The 27987-nt window shown below is 40.8% G+C and overlaps 2 protein-coding genes across 4 annotated transcripts in view; one reads left to right on the top strand and one right to left on the bottom strand.

Moving 5' to 3' along the window:
* Positions 1–1348, top strand: part of PAICS (phosphoribosylaminoimidazole carboxylase and phosphoribosylaminoimidazolesuccinocarboxamide synthase) — a 41073-nt gene extending 39725 nt beyond the window's left edge. For all 3 annotated transcript variants that reach the window (XM_074541482.1, XM_074541481.1, XM_074541480.1), the window contains one exon: positions 135–1348. In XM_074541482.1, the coding sequence (XP_074397583.1) occupies positions 135–301 (167 nt within the window). In that variant the 3' untranslated portion in view covers positions 302–1348. The remainder of the gene's footprint in view (positions 1–134) is intronic.
* On the bottom strand, positions 943–27404 carry LONRF1 (LON peptidase N-terminal domain and ring finger 1). Its single transcript, XM_005483896.4, has 12 exons — positions 26722–27404; positions 20548–20666; positions 18689–18811; positions 17939–18085; positions 17190–17427; positions 17005–17095; positions 16038–16152; positions 15382–15503; positions 13562–13720; positions 13292–13454; positions 12791–12940; positions 943–10220 (listed from the first exon to the last, which is right to left on the bottom strand). The coding sequence occupies exons 1-12, from the start codon at positions 27317–27319 to the stop codon at positions 10062–10064; spliced, it is 2184 nt and encodes a 727-aa protein (XP_005483953.2). The 5' UTR covers positions 27320–27404; the 3' UTR covers positions 943–10061.
* Between the last annotated feature and the right edge of the window lie 583 nt (positions 27405–27987).

Below are 27987 nucleotides of genomic sequence, written 5' to 3'. Positions count from 1 at the left end.
CACATCATTAGCTTTAAAACTGGTCATGTGGCTCCTGGAGGCTGAAACAAGCCTTGTCTTAAATTGTTCTTCAAAGAAAATGTTTTGTTTGATTAGAAACTATGCTTTAGTAAGTGGCATTCTCTTCTCTGCAGGTCTTAGCTGTCCCACTACTCTGTCACCTGAAGGAGCTGCCCAGTTTGCTGCCCAGATATTTGGGCTAAACAACCATTTAGTGTGGGCCAAACTGCGATCAAACATGTTAAACACCTGGATCTCCCTGAAGCAGGCTGACAAAAAACTTAGAGAGTGCTCCTTGTAAGTCACACTGACAAGTAACTGTTATTAGTTACACAGTGATAATGGTGTGTGCATTTTCATTCATATTAGGATTTACCCCTGGATGAGCTCAGAAGTCCTGCATCATTTCTTGCAGAAGAAAGCATTGTTAGAGCAGAATAGGAAGTTTGTCGTGTAGTCATCCTTCCCTTGTGTATTTTTTAATATAACAGCTAAGTAGAGATGGGGAAGTAGAATTTTAGGTACTCTTAGGTATTCTTTCTGTTGCTCCAGAATGGTACTGTTCTGCTTTTTAGCCTATAAAGTTAACTACAGACTATGTCAAGAGAATGATTTGGTACAATCTTAATAGAAATCAACTAGTCTTCTGCACTTCTGTAACAGTAACATTCTTATATAGTGTTAATCTATGTCTTGAACCTTGTTAACTGAACTGGATTGCTGACAAAGGCCAGTGTTGATGCTGTTCTGCTTGCAATGATGGTATGCTTTCTTTAGCAATAAAATGGCAACATATACTGTATTAATAGGAAAAGAGTGTGGGAAAATGTCTTAAGAGCCTGAAATAAATACATGCCTTATTTTAAAAATGTATATACATACAAGTATCTTTTCAAAAAATGTGTATGTGTATATTTACCCCATTGATATCTTTTGGAATGATGTGATGGAGTTGACACCAATTTGCTTGTTCATAACAAGCCATAAATACAAATGGCTTGAGTGACCTGTAACTTGGCTTGTTGCTGTTTGCTCTAACTCTTGCCTAGGCAGATGTACCTTCAGTAGTTCTGTAGGGGCTGTGATGATGTTGGACTGTCTTCATACACTTCAATAACTATAGCTATTCTGTGTCTATATTTCCTCACTCTGTTTCTGTGGAAATTTTACTGAACAGGGGAACAAATACTAAAGCAACAAACTTCTGGGGGGAAATCTAAGCACGACTTTCTTGTCTTTGCACACACCAGTCTTTTGAGTAAGTAAGATTCTAACATATATGCAATTACTCAAAGTATGTAATACCTATCCTTTTACAATTCTAAATAAACTATTGAATGCAAATCTGCTTCATGGAGATTTATTGAGTAAGTACACTCAAAAGTAGCTATCAGCTGTGGTTTGTAACTTCAAGACTGCAAATTAGGTAATAATCTTGTAAGAAGCTTTTGCACTAAAACCTGCATGGAACACTATTAGGTGACAGCCTTCTGAAAAATGCTCTGCTCTTTGATTGTCTCAGGAGTGTTTTGTTCATGAAGTACTCCTCTGTGATGGTGTGGTGGGTCAGGCTTGCCCTGTGGTGAAGAGCTGGAATAAGTGTTGCTGCTGGCCTTCTTCACAGGCACTGACCACATTTTATGTGTATCAGTGAAGAAGAGCTCTAAACAGTGTTCCTTTGAATGCAAGGGTTTAAAATTGGTCACAGCTTATTCTAAAGTAAAAGAACTAGAACTCTTCTTAAGCATGAGGGCAGTTGCTTTTGTAATGAATCTCTAAATGATGTATCAATAATAATGAGGATTAGTGAAGAACAAAGAGGCTGAAACTCCTTTGTGGCATGATCTAGATGAGGGCATTTAGAGTCTATTGCTAGCAAATTTGCAAATCACATCAAGTTGGGGCTGGCATGTTGGTCTGGGTGTGTTTAGCCTGGAGAGGGCTCAGGAGGGGCCTCAGTGCCCTCCACAGCTCCAGGAAGGGCGGCTCAGGCTCAGTGGGGAGGGGTTCGTCTCTCCTGCTGTGCCTGCAGTGAGAGGATAGGAGGAGATGGCCTAAAGCTCAGACAGGGCAGATTCAGATTAAATATTAGAATTTCTTTTCACTCTGCGTTGTTGGGCATTGGAATAGGTTGCCTGGGGTGGTGGAGTCACCAACCCTGGAGGTGGTCAAAAGGTGTCTGGATCTGGTACTGGGTGATTAGGTCTAATGCTTTAGGGGTTGCAGTGATAATGCTGGGTGCATGGTTGGACTGGGTGGATGATCTCTTAAGAGTCTCTTCCAACCTAGATGATTCTATATTGTATTTGTGGAAGCAGTGACTTCCAAGTAAAGATCCTCAGGACTGTGGCATTTTTTTAGCAAGCAAGCTATTTACCAAGTTAGTACTTGCCTGCATACTTGCCAAGCCACATCTGAAAGCAGGCCAACAGTGCTCCTGACAAGACACTGATGTTCACTTCAGCTAGCAGGAGAATTAATGGGTGAGGAGTCCATGCTCCTTTGTTGGCTTGTGTGAGTTGGATCATCTTATCTTGTAATCAGACAAGCACCAGAGCCAACAATTGTAAAGGCGATTGCGGCATTTCTTCCTCCTGGAGGCCGCAGTCGGCTCACTCAGCTGCACAACAATACCCAGCCTGAGGGTGAAGTTACACAACCGGTGAAGGTGTTATTTCCTATTCGGCCCTACCCAGACTACACTGGGTGTTGCCTCTGACGGCTAATCAACCTGACAAGCTTACTAACGACCTGACCACCCCAGCTCCCTGCTGGGATACACAACTACAGCCAGCCACTGGTTTCTTCAGCCCATAGTGCTGTGCTGTCTGCAGTCTTCCCCTGTGCAATAGCAATTAGTAATAGATGATGATTTGAGTATTAACACCTGAAATACTGTTTGGTCTCTAGATACTTTACTCACATTACTTTAACCGGGATTCTAGCAACTTCATTTGTAAAATTGTGCCAATTTACATGAGGCATGAGCATGCTAAGTGCTTTAGTTGCCATAGAGATGGTCATTCTTCAGCTTTTGGATGGGGTGTGTTGTTTGGGGTTTTTTTTTGTGCAGTCTGTATTGAACTTTCTACTTCCAAATCCTTGCTTGAGCAGTTGCCTTGCAAAGAAGCACCAGGACACAGCAGCTGACATTAACAGTGTGCTGCTGTGCTCAGCAGACAAAACCTGCAAAGTCTGTCACCTCTGCAAGGATTTTCTGTAGCTGCCCTAAAGGTCAGCTGTTTAGTTTAGCTGAAACTTCTTCACAAAGCTTTTGCTGTGGAATGAAAATACTTCCCTTTGATTTGGCATTCCAACTATTACATTAATGCAATAAACTGAAAATTGCTCCAGCCAGAAATTGCTCTTGTAGCACTTGTGCTTTTTTGATCCAATTTAAAAAGCAATCCTAATAAGTTCTTGAATAAAAAAGTGCTTTTATCTTGACAGAAATTATAGTGTTAGAGCAGTTAGTGAAGTGTATTTGTATTTGGTACATTGAGTTGAAATGCCTGTAATGGAGGTCTTTTAAGCACCTGCTGTGGAATTAGGACCCTGAATTAAATCATGTCCTAGTTAGCAGTTACCTGCTTAACAGTAAATGTTCTTCAAAGATATCAGCAAAAAACTGTTTGGACTTAGCAGAGGGAAGTGCTGACAGCAGAACTTCTTTTACATCCTGCACTGCTTCAGGTACAGGTGAGTGGCAGCTGATGCTCAGCCTTGCTAACATCATTTCATTCCCACAAAAAAAGCCATACCCAAAGAATCCCCATTTTGTAAAAGTGAGGGAAAATCAGCTATGGCTCCCACAGCTTTGTTCTCCATCCACAGCTCAAAGGTTAAAGCATCTGTCCAGAACACTGAAGTGTGTTTTTAACATCTGCTGCCTGTGGGGAGCTGTAAAAGTGAATTGAAGGCCTAGGAGAGAATGTGCTCTAGACTTCTTGGGGACAGCATTAAGGCAGTCTGTTTTAAAGGAATTCATACCCAAAAATAAATAATGATTGTTTCTCCACTGGAGTGCACATTTGGACCTTTTCTTGTGGCCTCAGTGACTTTTTTAGCACTGCAATTTAATTGTGAAATAGTGGTGAAAATTCTGAGCCATTTAAAATAAAATCAGAGATGGCTGTTGCACCACCACTGCAGTTGCAGTTTGAATTGTGTCGCAGTTGGCATTTTCATCTGTGCATTTTCAGATGACACTTGCTGTTCAAAACTTCCAAAAGCTTGACTGCTTTTTGGGCTGAGGCAAGAATAAAGTGTAAATGTTGGAACACTCAAGACTTGTTTCAAAGTATGTACTAGAGGAGAAAGTTATAAAAGTTTCATCAAGCGTTAATAAAAAAACCCCAAGAAAAACAACAACAAAAACCCCAATACAAACTAGGAATTTCCTGCAGAGCTGAAATGCCTCTAGAATTGTATTGCAGTCCCAGTTGCCAGATCCCTGTTCCACTTGTGAATGTGTGCATTCAGAGCTCCTCACTGCTGCTGTGCACTGGCTACCTGGGTGAGAGGGACCCAAAGCCACTTAATCATCTACTTGTGCACTTTTGCAGAAGCATTTCAGATTTTAACAGGGCAAACCAGCCTCTTACTAATCATCCTTATCAGGATACACAAAGTTAGTGTTCCAGTTGGGTCCTCAAAGCCCATCTATCCACACAAAACCTAACATGCACTGTGCATGTTAGAACAGCCACCCTAATCGTAAGCAATTTGATCTCCTTGCTCCTGAAGGAAAGGACAAAACAACCTTACCCTCAATTCTTAGAAGGGTGCTTTAACCACCACAGGCATGCACAGATCTGTGGGAAGGGGAGATCACAACCTCCCCTTTTCCCCCCACTGCCTCAGTTTGTTTCCTTGCCTCTAGAGCTTTGGGTTTCTGCCTCGGGAGTCTCGTAGCAGGCCTCAGACAGGTCCTGTTATCTTCCTTCTCTATGAAATGTCAGTTCAGCTACAATGGGGAGCTTTCTGCAGGACAGGATTTACTTCCTGAAGGGTATTCCCTGAGTGCAAAGGTGATCTCACACAGACTTGTTTTTCCCTGTGGGAGGTAAAATTCAAAACTTCTTTAGGAAGGAATGAAGATGCATTTGCACAGAAGTTGCTAAAAGAATGAACTGTAACAGCTTCTCTCTCTCTCTCCCCTCCTGATGACAGATGTCATCACCAGTAGGAGGATATCTTCACAGAAAAATAGTACAGCAAAAAAGCTGCCAGAAGCCTAACAGATGCTTGTGAATATCAAACATTAAGTTCGAGTCTTTTTCAATGACAGAGCTTTCTACAGAAAAGAATGGGTTGTAGTTCACTTGGTGCTTCCCAGACCCCAGGATTTCATCCAGCAGCCAGCTGAAGCATCTGGTGAACAGGTCTGATATGCTGGCAGAGGAAAGAGGATGGGCTGTGGTCCCTACAAGGAACCCTCAGTCAGAATCAAGTGAGGGCTGATGCAAGAGGGGAAAAAAAGAAGGAAGAAAACAAGAAAAAAAGAAACATTGCCCCTCCCCTTACAGCACTGTCAGGGAGAAGCCAGCAGCCCACTTTGCCCCTCATATAGCTCTTTTATGCTGAGAAAAATATTCTGACAGACCAGAAAGCTCTTGAGCACAAGGAATCAACACTCACTCCAATAGATAGTATAATTAAGATGCCAAGCTCCAGAGAACTTGTTTGGATTGGAAAGTGACTGTATTTGTCTTAGTTCCCTTTCCTAACACTAAACATCTACTAAACAGCCAGTTTCATAGCTAGTACAGGTTCATATTCAGTATGCTTTGAAAATTATTTCCAAGATATGACATCCTTCCAACTTACCAAACAAAACCAAACCCCTCAACTAGAATTGTGAAGACTTCCTTACCAATTACTTCCTCTATAACACTCAAAACATTTTGTCCTAGAGCCTCTCATATGCTCTTAGGCTTTTCTGACTCAAATTTAACTACATCACTTCTACAATCAAGAGTGGATTTTTTAAAAATCCATGGTGAAATCCTGCTATTTGTCTTTGCTTGTGAAAGCAGTTGCAGTCATGAGCAGACAGGAAAGCATAACTTCACAAAAACAAGGGTCAATAGACTATTTTGTTTTGCTTTGGTAAAGGCCTTAGAATATCTTAAATCCTATGATTAAACATTGCACAGCTTTAGGGTTTTTGGGTTTTTTAATTGTAGAAAAGTGCATAAATGAAAGGATAATGGATGGATTGCAGCGTGGATACTATTGATACTATTTTCCTTAAACAGGTATTTCTTCTACTAAGTGGAAACCTTTCCCATTATAAATCTAGCTGTAGCTAGCCAGGTACTGAAAAAACATCACAGCCTTGGTGAGGTGCAGGCCAGGTGTTCTTTGGCTACTGCTCCTGACAGTGCTCAAGGCAGCAGCCATTCCTTGGGAACTGTCCCTGCCCCAGTGCCAGGTGAGCAGAGCCCGGTGCTGTGGGGCTCCCTCATGCTGCTCCCCAGGACTCAGTGTGCAGGTAATTCTACCCTACCATACTGTCTCATTTGTAATTAATGCAAGTGAGGCTGAAGCACAATTTGAGTATCAAGCAGATATTTACCCCACCCCACACATACTAATGCAGAGCTCCAAGGAATGGGTTAGATCAACTAAAAAACCAAAAAGATGACCAAGTGTTGTAAAGCATATAGCAATGTTTGAATCTGGCCTCATTTTTCATGGGGTTCAGAGCAAACATCTTTCTACTGATGTTCTAACATCACTTTGAGTTTCACTCCCATCAACATATCTTACAGTCATCTTTGCACATTGTCCTTAAAGAAACTTAGGGCCAGTAAAAGGCCCACAAAGAAACCATTTGCTTGAATTAATGTGACAAATACTTGCCAATTGCCAAAATAAAAATCAGGTTAGATGGAGAAATATGAAGTTGCCATTTCATACCAAGAAACGGAAGTTTCTAAACGAAATGTTCATCAGTGCTGATCCAGAGCAGCAAGCTGTTACAAGAAATGATGTTTGGTAAAAGGCTGGAGGTAAATATTAATCATAAATTAGGAATTTTTGTGAGATCTCTGGCCATAATTAAAAAAACTGGGAAGAAGTCCTTGCCAAAATACACATCACTTCCAGGCAGGTATTTCTGAGTATGGTGACTCCACCCCATCACAGTGAGGTTTATGAGCTCTCTCATATTAACATACACACACATCCAATTCACTGTATAGCTATTTATAGATCACCAATCTTATGAGACATATTGAATTGTGTTCTCATGCTTACACAAAGAACATTTCTACACCAACCAATCAATCGTATGACTGAACAAAGAAGGCACAATCTCATAAATAAGGTGCCCCAACAGTAACTTAGGGCAGTTCTTGTTGGCTGGCCCAGGAGTGCTGCCCAGCAAAGGAGACTCCCTTGAGTCTCGAGGCTGACTCCTGAGAGGTTGACTCTTTTCTTGACTGTTGCTCATCATCAGGTAAGACTAATCATTCATGGTATTGTACCTTGCCTACATAGGAAGTGAGTTTTCCCCAAGTGTAGATCACCTGCATTCCATTCAGGCTTAATTACATTGATTTTGAACCTTACTACAACAATATAAGGTGATCAACTTTGTCCTTAGCCAGCAGTTGTTTAATTGTTTGATAGCTAAAGAATCCATGCTGTGTGATGGGGAAGAGGAGGGGAAGAAAATTTAAAGAGTAACTGTAAGAAAGTACTCCCCAAATTCAAAATGCAATGTACAAAGTACAGCATGGTACTCTTTCCAACCTATTTACTGAAAGTACTCCCCAAATTCAAAATACAATGTACAAAGTACAGCATGGTACTCTTTCCAACCTATTTACTGAAAGGGCTTTGCAAACATTGAGTTTGTTGTTCTGCCCCACAGTAACTGCACAAAATGACACCATCTGGTATATAAAATATTCACTTAAAAATTCCAATTTGAGAAACCTCTTAAAAATCTTTCATCTCCAATCTCAATTTTCTATCATTCCCAAGAGCACCTATAATAATCACATCAGTGGAATGGTTACTGAAGATTGGTTACTTATCATTAGCCTTAATGCCACATTTGTTAAACACAGTAAATTTGCTTTTTATATTGTAGTTGTTTTTCTTCAATAAAGTTTTGCCTTACATAGTTTATACAATTCCAGAAGTAAAACTCCTTCATGCACAAGGCAGTGCAACCCAATTGACACTTGAATTTTTACTGTATTAAGAAGCTTATAAAGACACTTAAAAGCCACATCTTTCAGCAGACTGGGGAATATTCAAACTCAAGCTCTTGGCAAGAATGTAAAAAAAAATTAGCATTAGTTTATTTGGGTATTTCAGGCTTGCCTACAGGAACTTTTTAGACTGCCAAGGAAAAAAAATCCTGCCACCTGCATTCTTAAGAAGATCATGGTGATACACAGATTACACTTCTAAGGGTATAGCATACAGAAGTGGAAAAATAGAGGATTCCCCTTCCTATGCAAATAAAGCTTTCCAAATATTCAACCAGGACTTCAGTCATACCCTAAAGAGGAAATTTACCCTGGCTAGAAACTGATATTTAGATACTGAAACCCTGGGAAGACGACCCAGCAGATTTTAAGCTGCCTGTACTATCACCAGCCTTGAACTCCAGAAGAGAACAAGGCCAGAGTATCTGACTAGCAAGTCAGTGAAATACCTCACTGCTCTGCAAGGACAGTTCCCTACAGCTTCTAAGTTTTGCAAAATGCCAGCTTCATATGTGATTTAAACAAAGTAGAAATAAAAGCAAGACACCAGGAAAAACCTGTCTGACCAATATTCAGTCTGAGACAGGTACTATAATCAGAAACAGATTATGAATGTACCCGTTATGTTATGCAGTGCTCACAACCTTAATGTAGGTTAAACAGCAGCTTCTGGATTTACTTAAGATCCCAGAATAGAAGCATATGGAAAAGCAAAGTGATTTAAAGTTTCTGACAAAGTTTAAAATATTACAAATTTTTAGATTTTTATTGAAAATTAAATATATTAGCAAAAGCAAGATTTAAGAAATATTTTACAAATGATTTACATACAAGAAAGCCAGTATCAGACATATTCACAAATATGCAAACCTTTAATTACAAAAAGTACCTATTGGCAGCATGATGCTAACCTCGCCACTGCAGTGTGCTCTACTATTTATATGAATAAGGCATAGAACTCACATTTGCACCAACTTAAAAAGTTCAAATAAAACTTTAAGCTTTTGACTCCTGGATGCGCAATCCCCGATAGACACACGCACGCGCACACTTGACACTTCTTCTTCTAAGCTCTACAAACTAAGTGTGTGCTCTGGAAGAACAGCCTGAAAAGCCCAGTAGAAATGTAACTGGTACTAGCATTTAGATTTCAGTTTCCTCTTTAAAATGTACAGGCCTAGGTATGTAAACCATATTCACAGTTTAAGTATTTTAGACAGAAGTACCTGTTTTTCTGCATTTGTTCCTTAAAGTTGGCTCTCAGTTCAGCATACAGTTCATGTCACCTGTTTTGTGATGCATACATTTACAAGATAACTTAGAAAAAAATCTGTGCCATATTCATGGTCAAGTTAGTTAAACAAGAGTAGTAATATCCAACTGTGACATTCAATACTATATTTCAAATATTTGTGCAAACAGCAAAAAAACAGTTGTTTGAGGCAAACATTTGCAAAACCTTTATTACCTCCTCAATGTTGTAAACTTGGACTGTCAGCCTTAAGTCCTGCACTTCCACAGCTTAGAAAAGTCAATTCCTAAAATGATCAAGTCTCAAAAAGGTTCTTTTCTACATAGTGCAAATTTTAATGTAGGTAACGTGAAAAACGTATCTAGCTGGATTGATTTTGTGCAATAGTCAGTGGTCTTCTCTCATAGTTGAAGAAAGTGTGCATCCAATGAACCATGGGGTTCAGGAAGCCAGGAAGGTGGAGAGAAAAAACAGCTCCATTACACTTCTCAAACCAGTGCTAGATGTGCAAAGGCAGCAAAAATTCCAGCTGCTACTACAACCAGAAGAGAGTAACTTTTCAGGAAGACCCAGGCGGTTAGTCACTTGGACTGGTCTCTAGAAAAATAGGTGAGAATATGTTGGATTTTTATCAGACGGTCTTTTAAAGACATCATGGAGAGAACTGACAGCTGGTATCTGGGGTCTACTGGGAGAACAGCTAGAAGCCACCAACACCAAGCAGGACCATTGGGCATTGCCTAGAAATAAAACATAAGCTGGTTACCAATAACCAATGTCATATAGTTGACTACCATAAAGATATCAAAAGACAAAGCCATCAATGACCAAGACTACTTTAAAGTTTGATACTAACTAGAGAATTCCAGATCAATGAGATTAAAAGAGTGCTGAAAGGATCTCTTCTCTTAAACTGCGAAGTCAAGCAAAGTACACTTAAACTTAGCTTTAGAAAGCAATTATTTTTAAGACAACACAGGAAGCTCATAGATTCCTGGGAAAAGATGGCTAAGGATAGCCACCCAATGACAAATCTCTCTGATAAAAATTAAATCTAACACTTGTCATGCTATTCTTAAGGCTTGACTATTCTTGAAGCCTAATGTTTTCACTGTAATTACCTTTATTTGATGGACTTCTCTGTCACCTCCCAGTTCCACTCCCTTTTTCACTACCTTCTAAACAGAGCAGGACTACTTACTTAGTTTCTTCTAAGCAGTTAAAACTGTGACTTTTTCCTGTAGTTTAATTACCAACAGCAACCATTAGATGTCAGGCCTTGAACTGGACTTAGTTCTCCTCAGCAAAGGTCCTATCACTGCAGAAACTATTACGTATATCAAATGATCTGCAAAATTGTTACTGGTAGTGGTACACCCCCAGATAACATTTCCTCACCTGCAGCCATTACCACACAGCTGATACATTTGTGTCCTATTATAAATCTCAGGTACACATCCATAGTATTGCTACCCTGCTAATTATTCTGGTTTTGCACATGTATTCCTCTTTCCTAGTATGCTGTTTTAAATCTATTCTTTTTAATTGTCCTAAAAATCCCTGCTGACCTCATGCACTGGCCTCTACAACATCTATAGTCCCCTGCAGATAGGTTAATGTGGTGAGATCCCGCAGAATAGGGTGGCCAAAGCCCTGTACACTTTAAACCATCTAACAATATTGCAAAACTCCCAAAACCCTGTCAAGTTAAATAATTTCTTATCATTACAGTCCTCTAATGATGTCCAAGTTACCTAAACCTAAGGTTTAGGTACAGGACCTCATCACTACAAAGGGGAAAGCCCTTAAGACCTCGTCCCTTGGAGGCACGGGTACACAGATATGTACAGAGATGCTGGTATTGGCGGGTACCTGCTCAGTGTGTGGGACCCGCCCTGCTCGGCACTGCAACCACAGCACCTCCCTGATGGCCCCACAGCAGATACCACACAACAGTGCCAGAACAACCCTCTGCACCAGCTAGGTAAAAACCTAAACTTTTGGAATGACAACTCACCTGTGACTTCACCAGGACCTAAAGAGTTGGACACTTTAAGGACATTACTACCAAAAGGAAATGCTACCTCTGATAGTTCTTAAGTTGGTTTGTCACGTTCAAGTAGTAAGTTATAAATAATTAGCCTGTGGCATACCACCCAGTAGAACTGTGCCTTTGATAACTCTAGACATTATAATAAAATTTTTGGTAAGGCACACCAATAGCTACAAAGATGAGGCTTGTCAAGTTTAGTGAAGAATTTCATTCTCCTTGTACCATGTTTGCTGTCCTTTCTACAAAGGATCCTGCAGAGGGATAATAAACATGGCTTTTATATTCTGAAAACAGAAAGGGGGAACTGTGATGGTGAAGAGCTGGACTGTGAGCCTCACAGACTCCTGACTTTAACCAGGTAAGCCTAGAGAGGGCACTGAGAGGAGGGATCAGGCTACAGAGTGTGTGCCAGACAATTCCTGATGAGAATGTAAGCAGGCAGCTGTTGGCCACTGAGCAGGGTGGTAACCAAACCTGAGCCAATCAGGTTCCAATGTGGAGTGTTCTGAATAACCTGGGTAAGAGCTGTGCATGCCATTAAAGCTCCCTTTGGCACATGAACTTCCATGTTGTGCTGTCTCTCCATCTCCACTGAACACAACAGGTTAATATAGTTTCATACGAGTATGCAGCAGATGGGTGAGGGACAAGCTCCCCTAAGATCCCAATTGACATCAAACTCCGCTTTGGAAAGCAAATCTTACATATTTTTAAATGTTATTTTTCTACAGCCTCCACTCCCCCAGGATCTCACCTTCATTAATTGTTTATAATAACTATCAAGATAGATTGCTGCAGCTGGTTTCTTAAGAAACATGTGTCAAATGCTAGCAGCTGCAGCAGTTTATGGCATTAGCTCAGAAACGAGGAACATGTTATTTGTGATTACCTCTGACAAAAGGTATCTGCCTGCACGTGGCAGATTCAGTTTCTTTACTTTCACAGGGAGGAAAGAGAGAGCTTTTTCACTTTGAATTCTAACAGCTTTCACATACTAACAGTTTAACTGTTACTGGAACTTAAAGTGTTTTCAGTTTACTGGTTTGATTTCCACATCAGCATATCATCCATTCCTGGAGAAACTGCTGACCAGCAACAGAATTGCTTTTTGTTGCTCATTGTAAGAAAAACAAGGTCCAAGCCTTATTGTCTTTGAAGCTGGAGAAAAAAAGTTTTTCTTTAATACTTAGCAGTTGGTAATAGGGCTTTTATTTTTAGAAATAAGCATCTAATAATGAATATTAAATGGTGTCTCACCTGTATATTTTCCTCCCTGTCAGGCATTGGTCCAAAGTGCTGAAGAATTTGAGTGCGAAATTTGTTTCTTAAGTTTTGGAACCAACTGCAGGCCTGATTGTACACGAAATTGTGAAGCTCTCTCAATTTCTTTAGTTCTTCATCAGCAACCTGTAGGAGGAAAGTTATGAAAGTATGATTAGTGATATAGAAGCAATAAGGGGTTTAAGCTAAAATCAAAAAACACTCAATTTCAAGTATGTTTAGATACACTTCTGGTGTTCTTCATAACCTTGACTACTATTGACTAAATGGAAAAGAAGTATTGTGATATTTTTTAAAGTTACAGCTTCAAACTGTTGTTGAAACAAAAACTATGGTTTTCTTATTTGTTGTATAGTAATAAAAAAATTGTGCTAGTTTCTAATGATGCAAAAATTTGAAAGAAAGCTTTCAAGAACAAATCAAGCAAAAATCTTGATATATTAATACTAGTAAGTATTTAGACATCATTCTGGATACCTTAACATCTTCCAAATATTCAATGTCTGCAGTGCAATAACCATCTTTCATCCCTCTCCGTAAAACTCTAAATCTTTTTCCACCAATTGTATCAACAACAGACCGTCCATCAGGCAGAAAATGAACGTTCCTAATTTGCAGCATGCAACCATAATCTGCAAAACTAAAGAGAGACCTTGTCAGTAATGCAATTACACACTTGTGAAAAGATGCTTTTTGTAATTAAAATGACAAAAGATATAGAAGCTTAGAATCATGTTGTAAACCTACCCATTTTGAGAATCACTTATGCACATCCCAAACTGTTTCGTTCCAGTTTCCATACTCCTGCGAATCATGAGTCGGTATCTTGGCTCAAATACATGTAGAGGACAAGGCACAGTAGGATATGCCATAGTGCAAACAAACATTGGAACATTCTTGGTCAAGCTTCAAGAGAACATAAAAAGAAATATACACCTTCAAAATCTGAACATTGAGCTATGCCAAGACAATACATTTTGTCCAGTATGCCTGCTATGTTTGAGGTCATACAGCATTCTTTTCAAAGTCAAAATATGTTGTAGAAACTTTCGTGAATGATAAACCCACATGCCAGTAACAGTGGCTGAATACCAGTGTACTGATTTGTATACATTCTGGACAGTAAGACTCACTGTTATCTGGTAGTGAGTACCTAGTCAGTGAATGGAGGGCTCTGTTTTGGGCTGGAGGTGTCAGCTACTTTTTCATTTTTGCTTTAGTGTGAGCTATAAAAGCAATTAAGCCCTCAGAGACACAGTTTTCCTGTAAGTAAAAAGATGTACTAGTAACTGCATGGTAGCTAGGTCACTATTTAGATTATTTTCTAGGAGGGACTCCAGATCACAAGATGCAATCCAGTGTATAATTTGCACCTTGCAATATGCCTCAGGCAGCATAACTGAAAAACAAAGTATTTTTAAATCCTATTTTATCAAGTATGTATAGTTGATAGTAAGTACAATCAAGTTATCAATAAAACATTACTGGGTATTTAATTTTAATGCCTTTCAGAATATAAAATGTAAATCTACTGGATGGATTCTGTTAAGTAATTTGCATGAGCTGTTGTGTTAATAGTTTTCCAACATTCACATCTACAATGCATGATGCTGTATGTATATTTGAAGAACTCAATGTGAGATAAACATGTTTATGTTAACTAAAAGTTAACTATGTTTATGTTAACTAAAAATCTTCAACATTTCTTTAATTACATCTATCTGTGTAAGATTAATGTCTATCATGAATTGCTTTGCAAGAAATTCAAGTCTCTGAGACTCTGCAGTCAATTGAAAACAATTTCATTAACAGCAGCAAAGCTGAAACCAAAGCTCCCTGACAGCGCAGGCTGAAACAGGAATGGAAGGGGAAACACGTTTCACAGAATCATAGAACAGCCTAGGTTGGAAGGGTCCTTAGAGATCACCTAGTTCCAACCCCTCTCTAGTTTCACAGAATCATAGAACAGCCTAGGTTGGAAGGGTCCTTAGAGATCACCTAGTTCCAACCCCTCTGCCGTGGGCAGGGACACCTTCCCCTAGCTCAGGTTACTCAGAGCTTCGTCCAACCTGGCCTGACCAACCTAGTGACCTTCTATGATGGAGTTACAAGGGAAGGGCTACAGATGTCATTTTATCTGGAATTCTGTAAAGAGCTTCCTCCTCAATGTCCTCTCCACACTGGAGAGAGATGAATTTGATGGGTGGGCTGTTAAATGATAATTAGGGTTGGAGGTTGCACCCAGAGGGAAGAGGCCAATGGGGTCAGAGTCCCAGTGACCAGCAGGGTCCCTCAGGAGTCCATATTGGCACCAGCACTGTTTAATGTCTTCATCAATGACATAGACAAAGGGACCCACTGCACCCTCAGCAAATTTGCTCATGACCCCAAGCTGAGTGCTGCGGTTGACACAACTGAACGATGGGATGATATCCAGAGGGACCTGGACAAGCTTCATACTCCTTGAGCCCATAATAAACCACAATTAAAGACTATACAAATAATAAAACATTTCTAAAAAGGATTTCCATACTAATTTCTCAAGTTTTTCAAGACAAGAAGCTTACTTGGAGTGTTCTGCAGTTTCTTCAGCATGAATTCTTTTTCTCTCAAATAATTCAGCAGATAAGTATTTCATTATTAATTCTTCCAGCAGTTCTGTGATACTGTATTTTCTGCTCGCAAGGTACTGTAAACAATTTTAAAAAAATCTTTTCATGTATCTTAACAAAAGGCTTGAGAAAATGCAGCTTTTTAAATAAAAATATCATCTATGAAATGTGACAAAACTCATGGAAACTTACAGCTCTTTAGTTTTTATACTTCATTAAGTAAAACCTAATTATACTCTAATATTTGAAAATTAGATTCTCTGTGTCAATTCTTAGTGTCTGACAATTTAAATGTCTAACTCAGTTTGTATCTCTATGCCTACCACAGACAGAACTAATTTCCCAGGATGTACAGCAATACCAATAAGAAAATTGTATAGAAATCCCAGAGAAGTTTAACCAAATAGATATCAAAGTTTACAAATACGTAGGATTGAATTACACCACTTAAGTAAACCGTCACAGAGACATAAAACCTTTAAGACCCTGAGACCCTTTTCCATTCTAGCAGTAATCCACAGCCCAAGCAAATCTAAGTTGTTGGGTTCAAGTGAAACAGCCTTTAAAATGATACAGTATTTGTATTTGTGAGCTTTACTGAGAAACAATACCTCTTTCAAGCTCTCCTTACAGAGTGGACACTGTGGAGCATGATCTAAACACCGTTCCAAACAACCTTTGCAAAAAGTATGTCCACAAGGGGTTGTTACTGGCTCAAAGAATAGCCTGAAACAAAATTACCACAAATTAGATGTCATGGCCAGTGTGCATTTTTCTAAAAATGTCAGTGATTAATCGCTTGTATTTTTAAGACTAGTTATACTCTAACAAAGTAAAGAAACAATTAGTCCCAAGTCTCCTTATACTACTTTTTCCTCTACACTGCAGTTTGTTTCCATTTACCGCAACACTCAGTGTTTTGCTTTCTGATGAAGTTGGACACATTCCAGAACTCTAGGTAACTAAATATTTAGCCCAATATACAAAAATTTTGGTCTCCCTACATAGAGATTCAGAATACACAAAATTATGTGATTCTTTGAAAAACTGGGTTGTTTTAACAGCAGTATTACATATTAATAGCATAACTATAAATAGTTTAGTATATACCATATTTTTTATGGTATTTATTCTGAAAAGCAGGATTATTCAGTAAGAGTTTTCAAACACAACATCAGCTACATTTAAGTGGACTAACATTCTGAAGCATCTATGACTCCCAGATAAATACAAGGTTCACAATACAAGGCTATGCTTCTAATCATTAACCTTCCCAAAATAAGTTTCATTGACTGAAGAACCCCTAACATTTAACCACAAAAGATCCTGTCCTTTGATGGTGACCAGTTAACACTGCCAAGTTTAACTAAAAGAGCAGCTTGATTAAAATAGCCCTACAGTATACAGCATTGTAGCAAGTGATAATTAAATACACATGATGTGCAGGGATAGCGAAAAGCTGCAAATTATTGACTGATATCAGAACTCATAACAACTTACAAGTACCTCAGTTTGTACATGTAACACATATGCAGCCAAGCATCTGTAACTAATATTGAATGAGGGACAAAATCTTACCTCATACATAGAGAGCACTCAAAATCTGATACATCAATCAAATCTCCTGGGATTGTTCCATAAGCCAATGTCATGTCCCTTTTTGTACTTTCTAAGGAAAAGAAGGACAAGATACTTCTTCAAACAAAGGCACAAGGCAGTAAATACTTTAAATTTCACAGTAAGTGCAGTAAGTGACTGTTTACCTCCTTGCTTTTTGTGTTTGTTTCTTCCATCTTCACATACAACTGTATCCTGTTCTGAAAAGGAAAGCTTTCTTTTTAACAAAGCACCTTTTCCTTGGCCAGAGAGAAGGGGTTCAGAAGACACTCTCTTTAAGCCATCTTCCTTGGCAAGATCTTTTGTTGAGTTAAGAGCATGGGCAGACTGTGCACGATTTAAGCCTCCACTCACAGGCTCCAGTACATCTGATCCTCCTAAACTCTGTAACAATAAGATGAACCAAACTATATTCTAAGAGTAACACTAATCTAAGTATGTGAGACCTCATTGTGCAAAGATATATAAGCAAAACTGGCATTCACAGTTAGTGGGTACCTATTAGTTAACTAGAAAAATTTCTAAGTCAACACAGTACTCAAATTTGCTTAGCATTAACAATTCAAAAATCTTCACCCACTTCAAACAAAACAAAAAATTGTATTTCATCTGCTTAAAAAATATAAAAAAATTGTATTTCTTTTTTTGAAGTCCCTAATATCAAACTTCAGTACCTTCTAATACTGTATTTATTACTCATTCTAGTGAAGTAGAATGAGGAGTTGTAACACTACAAATGAAAATAAATTACTTCTAAATCCTGCTTCTTTTCCTCCAATTTGGCCAATTACACAAAAATAGTATTTACACTGGAAAGTGTGACAAATCAGGGTATCAGTACATCTGATGTATACACATTAGTCAAAGACAGAAATTACTGTAGAGGTTTTGTTACCTGTGGAGGACAAAGCTGTAAGTTGCAGTAAGATGCAGTCACCTCAGAACCCAGTATAAAAGGTTTATTTCTAATATGGGCTGAATTCCAAGCAGATTCCTTCAGACTCTCACCTAACTTCTCTGGTGACAAAACATCACATAATATCTAGAAAAACCAGCTCAATGTTAATAACAATGAAAAAGAATCCCCACATACCTTTGTTATAAATTTATGTACCAAAAAACTAAGAAGGTAATCTGCATGAAGCTATTCTCACGAACAGATCTTTATTCAAGCAGTAACTGGCAGAGTTGAAAACAAACAGAAACCTACACAGCTACATTGCTAGAAAAGAAATTTATCTAGAAATCTTTTCTACTACAAGTCAAACATAATTAGACATTATCAATTCATTATTATGCAGCTTTTCAATATAAATTTGTATTATCACAGAAAAAACTCTTGTGCTCCAGGCACAGAGGGTTTCGACTTGGAAAATGTCACTTGTTGCCTGCTTTCCAGTTTTCTACATATTCATTTAGTAACTTCCAATGCATATGTACTTTTCAAGATGTATGTAAAACATGTACATTGGGACTAAGTCTTTGATGTAGTATGATTTAAGAAATATCTTAAAAGGAATCTGCCTGAATGTTTCCTGTATGTAATGAAGATATTAGATGCACAAAGTCTATCATAATGAGAGTTTCATAAAGGAGTCAAATCAGAGATGAGAATCCAGTATCATCCAGTATCAAATAAAATTACCTTTTCTACTTTTAGCTTGGCTGGAAGAAAGTCCTCATCAAGGGCTAAGCACTGTAGAAATAGTTGTAAGGCATCTCCTACAAAGCCAGAGTCTTGCAGAACTCTTCCTTTCTGAAAGTAGACCTGAGAAACAGATACCACAAAGACATTTGTAGAGAATAGGGAGAACTGCAGTATTGATCTTATAGGCATTGCAACAATGTTAGAATTAGAACCTGCTATGATAGAAAGAATGCAGCTGTAACAAATTTGAACTGTGCACAGTGTGTGATCCATATCCCTTGTCTAACTCACATCCATTACAGTGTTTGAAAAGAGTCATGGGATAGGATGGTGTGAGTCTTCTTCCAGTTAACTTGTTTTGTCTTACATAAAGGGTTAAAAACCTCACTAGTGCTGAATTCACAGCCCTTAATTTCCCTCTACTGTAAGCCTTTGGAGAGGAAGAAGGAGGACAGGAGATGCAAATTATTACATAACCTCACACAACAGCTTACAGAATGTTTCTTGCCCTCTCTTTCATTAAAAGCCTGATGTTTCCAGCCTTCAGAACGGTGAATGCAAATAAAACAATCCACACAACTGTTCACCTCTTACATACATCTCAACCTATATTCTTATAACAAAACAATGCACTCTCAGAATTAATTGCTTTTTCCAACTATATTTTATGCTTGAACACTAGGCATCAGCTAGGGGGAAAAAAAAAATCTGTGTATTGTTTTCCTTGAAAGAAAAAAAGTGGGGAGGAAAGACTACCGGATTTTGTAGTAGATGACATTGGAACTAAGAACTTATCTCAGCTTTTAAAAGTTGCACTGACAGTAATAGAAAAAGTTAGTTAAAACAGGTATAAAAATAAGTTAAGACAATATATCTATTTGTATATAGAAATTTGGATAATGGACCAGAAACTAAACTTAAAAACAAACAAACAAACCAAACAAAAATCCCCAACAAAACAAAACAATCAAAAACTACTCTACCAAAGCCTAGAATGCAGCTTCTACAGAATGACTGACAGTATGAACAATAACATCTGTTCAACAAGACTGTCAGATGAGGACACACATCCTCTTTGATTGAGTTGGGCACTTTGCTTTTAGATGAATTCTGAAGAAAGGAAGTTTGCTAGTCCTCCTCTTACAGACAGTTTATTTTCCTACAGAGGTTAAGGATTGTTACAGGAATCCATCCATCTAACCAAGCTCACTTAAGTGAAGTGACGCTTCTTTCCAAACATACAGAAAAAAGCACAGTACCGTCACCACTGAGAAGTGAAAAGCAGGAGGCTGCATGAATTTGCAGTAGCCAAGGAATTGCTGAACACAGGGGAAGACAACACAGCTGCAGTTATCTCCCCTTGTGTGGCAAGATCATGCTGCTCCTGCTGAGTTCAGAGTTAAGACAGTGCAACAATATGCATTCTGAAGACCACAGACTCCACAGCTGCCCGTATTACTTGCAAAGCTCAGTTCCCACTGAGTTTATTTAGGCTTTTTGAAGATAAACCTTTCAAGCTAAAACAGCAAAGTGTCCCTCTGTTAACAAAAATTAACAACTAAACAAAACAAGCCCCAAAGCCCAGCTGTTACAGGTTACATCACCATGAACTATTCCAACTCAGTGTATTAGCCAACCAGCCTTAACCTGCCCTACCCATCAGGAACCTGTCTCATACAAGTTAACTTGTCTTATACAAGTTAACTGTTTTAAAGATGACGTTTAGCATTTTGCATGTCTTAAGAGACAACATTTAAAGCACCTGGCTTAGGTTTTTAAATCCATGCAATTACAATCTGGAAGTTAATAATTTTACAAACACAATATTGAAAAATTATGAGTTTATACCAACTTACCTCTGGCCAATTTGGCATTTTGGAAATAACAAAATTTAGATCTTCTATGGCTGTTTTATATTCTTGGAGGCCAACATATGACTCAGCTCTATAAATTCTTAGCATCAAGTCACTGGAATCTGCAGACAGAAATTATGTAGAATCTTTTAAAAATCAGAATTTTGTAATTTTTAGTTAAATTTGCTTTCATTGTGATATGTCATAATTACAATTTCTTGTACAATACTTCCAAAATTAGCAGAGTACCTTCTCCCTCACTCCCCAGTGTTTGGCTAATAAAAGTGGCAGTAATTCCCAGTTCATGTCTTGTAAGCTAAGGAAGAAATTTTGGATCCTGATGAATCTTGCAGCATCAAGAAAATTTATTTTCAAATACTGAACAGAGAGGCTCACAAAGCACTGCTCAGTACTGCTGGGACAACAAAAATTGAGGACTAAGTAAACTTTATCTTCACAGTATATCCAATCAAAACCACAGAAACCTGGGAATTCACCATACTTGTATCAAAAGCTTAAGCATTACAAAGTTTGCTTTCAAATACCCAAGTTTTTCTGCAGACAGCAATTTGTTTTTATAGTTCCTGACCCCTTCTGACTATGGCTGGAGATGCCACTTTCACAGTGGCATCTGTCTGGGAGGTACCAGAACCAGGACTTATCACTAGGTAATAAAACAGCCAATTCCAGAAAGCCTTTAGCACCAGCTGGCAGCCCTGTTGAAAGCAGCTGTAGTAGTGGAACTTCTAGAGTGGGAAAAAAGCAGAATGTGTCAAGTAAGGACAAGTTCCCATGTCCAACTTATAGCACTTTGCACTTTCAGTACAGCATGGGAAGGACACCCATCTCCTTGCCACTAAAACTATGGTTTTGTAACACAACTAATTGCAGTTGCTGCTTGGAAAAAATGCCACAACACTGTTTTGATCTTAATTGTTTTTTAAAATAGACCTGGTTTTCACTGAATGAGATAAACTAGTCAAAGGTTGGTCTACTGTAAATAACACTAAAATAAAATAGTTCGCTTAGTTTGTTTCAAAAAAGGCTTTCTTGGAGGCTATAATTTCAATTTAATATTCTTAGTTTATTCTAGATGCCCAGTATAAGTTCTCATAAATTTCCAACATCAGCCTGTTGTACAGTTAGAAGGCATCCCGGCCAACGTTCCCATAGACTACAACACACTGCTTTGTATTTAGATTCACAATGCTACATGTGAAAAGATCCTAAAGTAAAAGTAAGGGTTAAGAAAATCAGAGAAGAATTTATTTAGCTGAAACTAGACTGTCTTCCTGATTAGTCTTTCTTTTGAGTTGACCGTTCTCCCTCAAACATAAATATTGCCAAATGCGGTTTGTTTCATTTTCTCATTTGACATAATAAAATGGTTGTTTTAACCGAAGTCTGGGAAACTCTCTTTGTCTGAGTAAAACACTAATTCTGTGAGCAGAACAACTCTGATTTCCTGTGGCTGTGCTTTGTGACTGCTATAGCCTAGCAAGGTGAGAGCTCAAATTAAACTCTTCAGACAGCTTTTAGTGTTGTATTTGACTCTTCGGTGTCCAACAGAGCTGGTAGCAAATCACACTCCTTTGTTCAGAGGCAACAGTAAGTGCAGGTCTTTGTTCTCTGATAAGCTGCCTATTTGCACAGAATCAGAGGAAGCTCATCTGTTTCAGACTTTCAAGTGCAGAACATGACCTGAGGAACTCCGAGCCTTTTTTCCTAGGGGGAAAATGAGGGCTAGTTCAAAGATAAAAATGTGAGTTCAAGTCTACAGCGGGTGAGCACTTTACCCACTTTTTTTTCCAAGAGAAAAGCATGATTCTAACGGAATTAGTACAAAACAAAGTTTAGCTGAGATCTCAACTCTGCTGCTGAACATACAAACAGTCATTGAATGATCAATAGATATGACACACTGGCTCTGAATGTTCATTCAGAAGCCCAAAGGTAGATGATTACTAGTAGTGTTCCTCAAGGTTTAGTATTGGGGCCAGTCCTTTAAATATCTTCATCCACGATCTAAACAAGGGGATCAAGTGTACCAAAAGTTCATAAATGACACAGATGGGAGGGAGTGCTGACCTGCTGGAGGGCAGGAAGCTTCGGCAGGGGGATCTGGGCACACTCAATCAATGGGCCAAAGCCATTGGTATAAGGTTCAGCAAGGCCAAGTGCCACGTCCTGCACTCTGGTCACAACAAGCCCCTGCTGTGCTACAGGCTGGGGTAAAAGTGGCTGGAAAGCTGCTCAGTGGCAAAAGCCCGGGGAATGCTGTTTGACAGCAGCTGAATATAAGCCAGTGTGTGCTCAGGTGGCCAAGAAAGTCAAAGACATCCTGGCCTGTATAAGGATTAGTGAGGCCAGCAGGATCAGGACAGTGATTGTCCCCCTGTGCTCAGCACTGATGAGGACATGCCTTGAATTCTGTGTCCAGTTCTGGGCTCCTCACTACAAGAAGGACATTGAGGTGCTGAAGTGAGTCCAGGGAAGGGCACTGGAGCTGATGAAGGCTCTGGAGCACAAGGTGATGAAGAAAGGTTGAGTTTTGCCTGGAGAAAAGCAGGCTCACGTGGGACCCTATCACTCTTTACAATTACCTGAAAAGAGGCTGTAGACAGTTGTGGGGGGTTGGCTTTCTTTTCTCTCAAGTCACAAGCAACATAATGAGAGGAAATAGTGTCAAGGGAGGTTTAGCATGGGTACAGGGAATAGTTTTTCACTGAAAGGGCTGTCGAGCATGGGAACCGACTGCCCACAGCAGTGGTGGAGACACCATCCCTGGTGGGATTTAAAAGATATGTAGATTTGGCACTTAGGGACATGGTCTAGTGATAGACTCAGCACTGCTGGACTAGTGGTTGGACTTAATGATCTGAGAGGTCTTTTCCAACCTAAACAATTTTCTGGTTTTATTTAAATTTATAGATCCATTTTTTTTAGACACAATTTAATTTCTAGGCTTTGTTACAATGAAAAAACAATTTTGCTATGTTTCAGCAAGTATTTTAATGTTTTTCAACTAAAGAGGATGCAAACTAATTTTCAATCTTTGGCCCAAAAACAGCAGAAACATAACTAGTTCTTGAACTTCTCTCAACTTCAGTGACCAAATATATTGTAAATACAGAAATCACTCACTTCTAGCATCCCAAAGACAAATTATTTTAACAAAAAAATGCACCAAGTATTTGCAGCATAGAGCTGTACCAACTGTTATTATTACATTAATAGGAAACTATACAAAGGTGTACACAAAAGAACACATTCAATATGCATTCTTGAGTTTTATATTACTTCCAAAGCATCTGCTCTTATTGTAAGTATAAACATACTAATACATGGACCACCTCTAATCTGATTCTGCATGCTTTTTATATGGTTCTTAATATGCCAAATTCTTCAAAATAGAAGACATGCACACAAAAAAACACTGCCTAGAAATACTTTCAGACACAGTATTTTTTAACATGGTACTACAAGGCCACCCTAATAATCAGAGCTGGAACACACAGCTCTCAAGAAAGAGCCAAAAGAACTGGGCTTATTTAGCAGAAAGTAATTCCTGAAAGCATTGGGAGAGCACAACAGCTTTTAAGAATCCAAAAGTGGGTTACCTAGAAGACTCTACTGAAGTATGCAGTGAAAAAACAAAAGAGACAATGGTTATAAACCAAAACAATGGCAGTTCAGACTTGAAATAAGGAAAAGATTTTTCACTATGAGGATAATTAACCTTTGAGCAGGTCACCCAGAGAGGCTGTGGAATTGTCAGCCTGTAGACTTTTATGATCCAGCTGTACAAAACCTTAAGCAAACTGCTCTGATCACAGTATTTGTTCTGCTTAAACAGGAGACTGATTGCTCAACAGATCTCCTGATGTCCACTCCAGAAGGAATGAGTGAGATTCAGACCAAATTCAACCCTTTCGTGGTGTGTTTCAGGACACTTGATTAAGGCCAAACTGTGCTTGTATTTCAATTCAAGACATCTCCTTTAACTAAGCTACTTCATTTCAACTCCTGCAAGGAATATACTAACTATATGAATGTTACCATTGCTTATGGTTTTTTAAAGTCACTTTTGCACAATAGCAAATATGACTCTTCCCAATGTTTCAGAAACAGAAGAAAGTTATGAAAATATGCCATTTGAGCAGAGGTTTAGCATCAATGACTTATATAGGATACCAGACTTATGTTTATCACAACTTTTTAACTATGTGCATTAAAAAGAAACAGATGAAGCAGCAGTAAAGAAGCGCTGAAACAGAACATGAATGACTTTAAACATTAATACATTTCTTATGCTACATCTTTTCCATCTCTAAGCGTTCTCAAAATTCATGTTCTGAAGGAAGATGGAAAGTGTACCATCAGCTATTAATTCATCTATTCACCTGGAATCATCTTCAATTTTTAGTTGTGAATTCACAGTTCTAAATGCACATTTAATGTACGTCTGCACTCTGACTCCCAAATTTTTTCAGTATCTTTTCCAAAATATTGATAATTCTCAGGAGTGTTCCTTGGAGACACAGGAAAGAACTGTACAATGGACCTTAAACTGAGCTTCTAGCATTTAATTCTAGCACATATACTGAATTTGAATAATAAAATTTTGAAGCATACTCAAATTTTAAACCCATTTTGAAGCCAAAATGGAAGATGTAGATTCACATAAAGAATAATCAAAATTCTTTCCCCATAAATAGTTAAATAATATTCCTAAATCCATAAAAGAAAGATTAACAAAAAAGATTAACAAAAACTGTGTAATTATTTTACTCTTTTATTCTTTTAAAGCAGTCTTAAAACATGAAACAGGAGCCCTGTAAACATATGTGATCTGTACTGGATTCAGTTTTACCCTGAAAACTCCTGAGATTTCTTTGTGACCTGTAGGAGTCAAAGCTATACTTCAGGAAGAAGTCTGCATCTTACAGTTTCAAGATTTAAAATCCATCCTGTACCCTACACTTTGGAAACACCCGGGCAAATAAAGTAGAACTGATAGCCAAAACTGAACCCCTTAAAATTAGGTTGCCAGAACGCATATAGAATAGATCTTCGACTTAATCCCACCTACATTGAGAACAGTTTATTCTGGAACTAGACCTAATGTATCTCCCCAGAACAGATTGGAAGGATTAGACTTATGCAAGCTTTTGGTTTTTTTCCTCCGCTACAGACAACTGTATAAACGTAATACACTTCGTTCGTAAAAATATTAATTTCTGAATTACTGAACAGAAAAAAAAATCCTGGTATAATTCATAACAGAACCTCCCACGTCACCAGGTGTTAAAATCCAGAGTCAAATTAAAACAACAAAGGAATCTCTCGCTGGATCCAGGTAGGTGTAGCAATCACACAAATATGACTCTCTCTACAAGGAGTAAACTTTGAGTGTATCTGAAGAGTCCATGGTACCAGCCAGACACATATATTGCGAGGGATAGAGGACAGCCCAAAAGGTAGCATGCCTCTACCTCCCCTCTTTGGACCCTCTTCAACACTATATAAAACTCCAACCACACCCACCCATGATGTCACTGCCATTACACAACCTGTCCCCCTCCGTGCCTGTCTGCTTATGCAACTCGGCCCGGCCTGCTGGGAATTGTCTTGGTGACACTTAAGACTGAAAATAGGTCTCTCTCTCAGGAAACAAGGTTAAATACACCAACGGAATTTCTTTGCCCGAGCGCAGCGATTACCCAACACGAAACGAAGCAGAGCCCACGGCCTCTCTGTAAACAAGTCCAGCAGGAGTGTGCGGGGGGAGACACGATGGAGCCCGTGCGGGACGCTCCGCACGCCTCCGGAGTCAGCACAAGCAGGTGTACCCCACTACCGGCCTGGGCGCTCTACCAAGCGCCGGGCAGCCGCACTCCCCTCCCCTCCGCTCTCCCAGTGGAGAGCTTCCTCGAATCCCTTCCAACTCGGGAAAACTTCGGACGCTCTTCACCGGCCCGTGTCGGTCGCTGACGGCCCCGCATTCGGGCACAAGGGCACGTCCACCGACTCCCCCGCACCCGCAGCCCCACCAGCCTGCCGCCCCGAGCTGCCAGCCCGTCCCGGTCCCGGCGGGACACGGGCGGCAGCGGCGGAGCCCGCGCGGCTCAGGCGGGCGGCGCGGGCGCAGGAAGGGAGCGCTCCCCACAGCCTTACCTGCTCGCAGAGCCTGGTTAACGGCGCCCAGCGCCTCTCGGAAGCGGCCCTGGGTCAGCAGCTCCTCCAGCCGAGTCCCGGCCCTCGCCCTCTCGCACTCGCCCGGGAACCACTTCTCCGCCAGCCGGTTGAGGACGACGCTGGTGCGCAGCGGGGCCGGGGCCGTGCTGGTGCCCCCCGCCGGCAGCAGCCAGTCCCGGCAGCGGCGGCAGCGGGCCCGCAGCTCCCTGCGGAGGCAGCGGCGGCAATAGGTGTGCCCGCACGGGACGGTCACTGGCTCGCCCAGGAACCTCCCGCAGCCGCAGCAGCGCAGCGGCCCCTCGGCCCCGCGCTCCCGGCCCCGGCCCGGCCCCTGCCGCAGGCGGTAGTTCAGCACCAGGCAGTCCACGAGGGTCCCGAGGCGCTGGGCTCCGCCGAAGGGGCCGAGGCACAGCGACGCCAGGGACGCGCCCACCGCTTCCTTCAGGCGGCTCGCGGGCACCAGCCGCGCCAGCAGCAGCTCCCGCTCTTCGTCCGCCCCCTCGCCGGGGCCCCCGCTGCCGCCCGGCTCCGGCGGCAGCTCCGAGCCCACGGTGGCGGCGGGAGAGGACGCTGCCATCGGCTGCGCGGCTGCGGCGAAGGGGGTGTGGCGCTCCCGCTCCGGACGCCGGGATGGGCTCCGGGCTGGGCGCGGGCGCGGGGCGGGAGGAGGCGGGGGGAGGTTACAAAACACCGCTCCACGCGCGCGCCGCCAACGGCGCGGGGTCACGTGGGGGGACGGGGCGGGCCCGTCCGGGAACGCCCGAGCCCAGGGGCGGCGGCGCCCCGGAACCCCCGCGGCCCGCCCGGCACCGGGGAGGGGGGAGCGCCCCGGCCGGGCCGCGGGTGGCTGGCGGGGCGAGAGGGACAGCCCTACGGGCTCACTCCTAGGAGCGGCTACCGTGGTGAGGGTCGGGCGTTAGCAGGGCTGAGGGGGAGGCAGGGATAGAGGGACGGAGCCGCCGGGGCGGGAGAGGGCTTGCAGCGGGGAACTGGGGTCTGTAACTGCCGTGGTCCCGGAGCCATCACCGGTGGGTGCCCGCCGCCCTCTCCGCGGCTGCCACTCGCACTCGTCTTGGGCCGCTCGGGCTGGCCCCTCTCCCTTCTTTGTTAGTCTTTTAATGGAGGACACGATAAGATAAAAGTTACAAGGTTAAGGAAAAGCTCTTTGTCCTTAGGGTTTGTTTCCCCCCTGTGTCGCCGAGCGCTGCCGGCGCTCGCAGGACGGGCCGGACGCGCCCGCTGCTC

The sequence above is a fragment of the Zonotrichia albicollis genome, chromosome 5 (assembly GCF_047830755.1).
Source record: "Zonotrichia albicollis isolate bZonAlb1 chromosome 5, bZonAlb1.hap1, whole genome shotgun sequence".
NCBI lineage: Eukaryota > Metazoa > Chordata > Aves > Passeriformes > Passerellidae > Zonotrichia > Zonotrichia albicollis.
Note: the sequence above shows the minus strand (reverse complement) of the source record. Positions and strands in the feature narration are given on the sequence as shown.

Bases quoted from the DNA above. Each gene is read 5' to 3' on its own strand.
- LONRF1 (XM_005483896.4), bottom strand. From the start codon at position 27,319: ATGGCAGCGTCCTCTCCCGCCGCCACCGTGGGCTCGGAGCTGCCGCCG. The intron at 20,667-26,721 runs GTAAGGCTGTGG...TTCTGTCTGCAG, and splicing joins TAACCAGGCTCTGCGAGCAG to ATTCCAGTGACTTGATGCTA. The intron at 18,086-18,688 runs GTAATTTTATTT...TGGTTTTTCTAG, and splicing joins CCAAGCTAAAAGTAGAAAAG to ATATTATGTGATGTTTTGTC.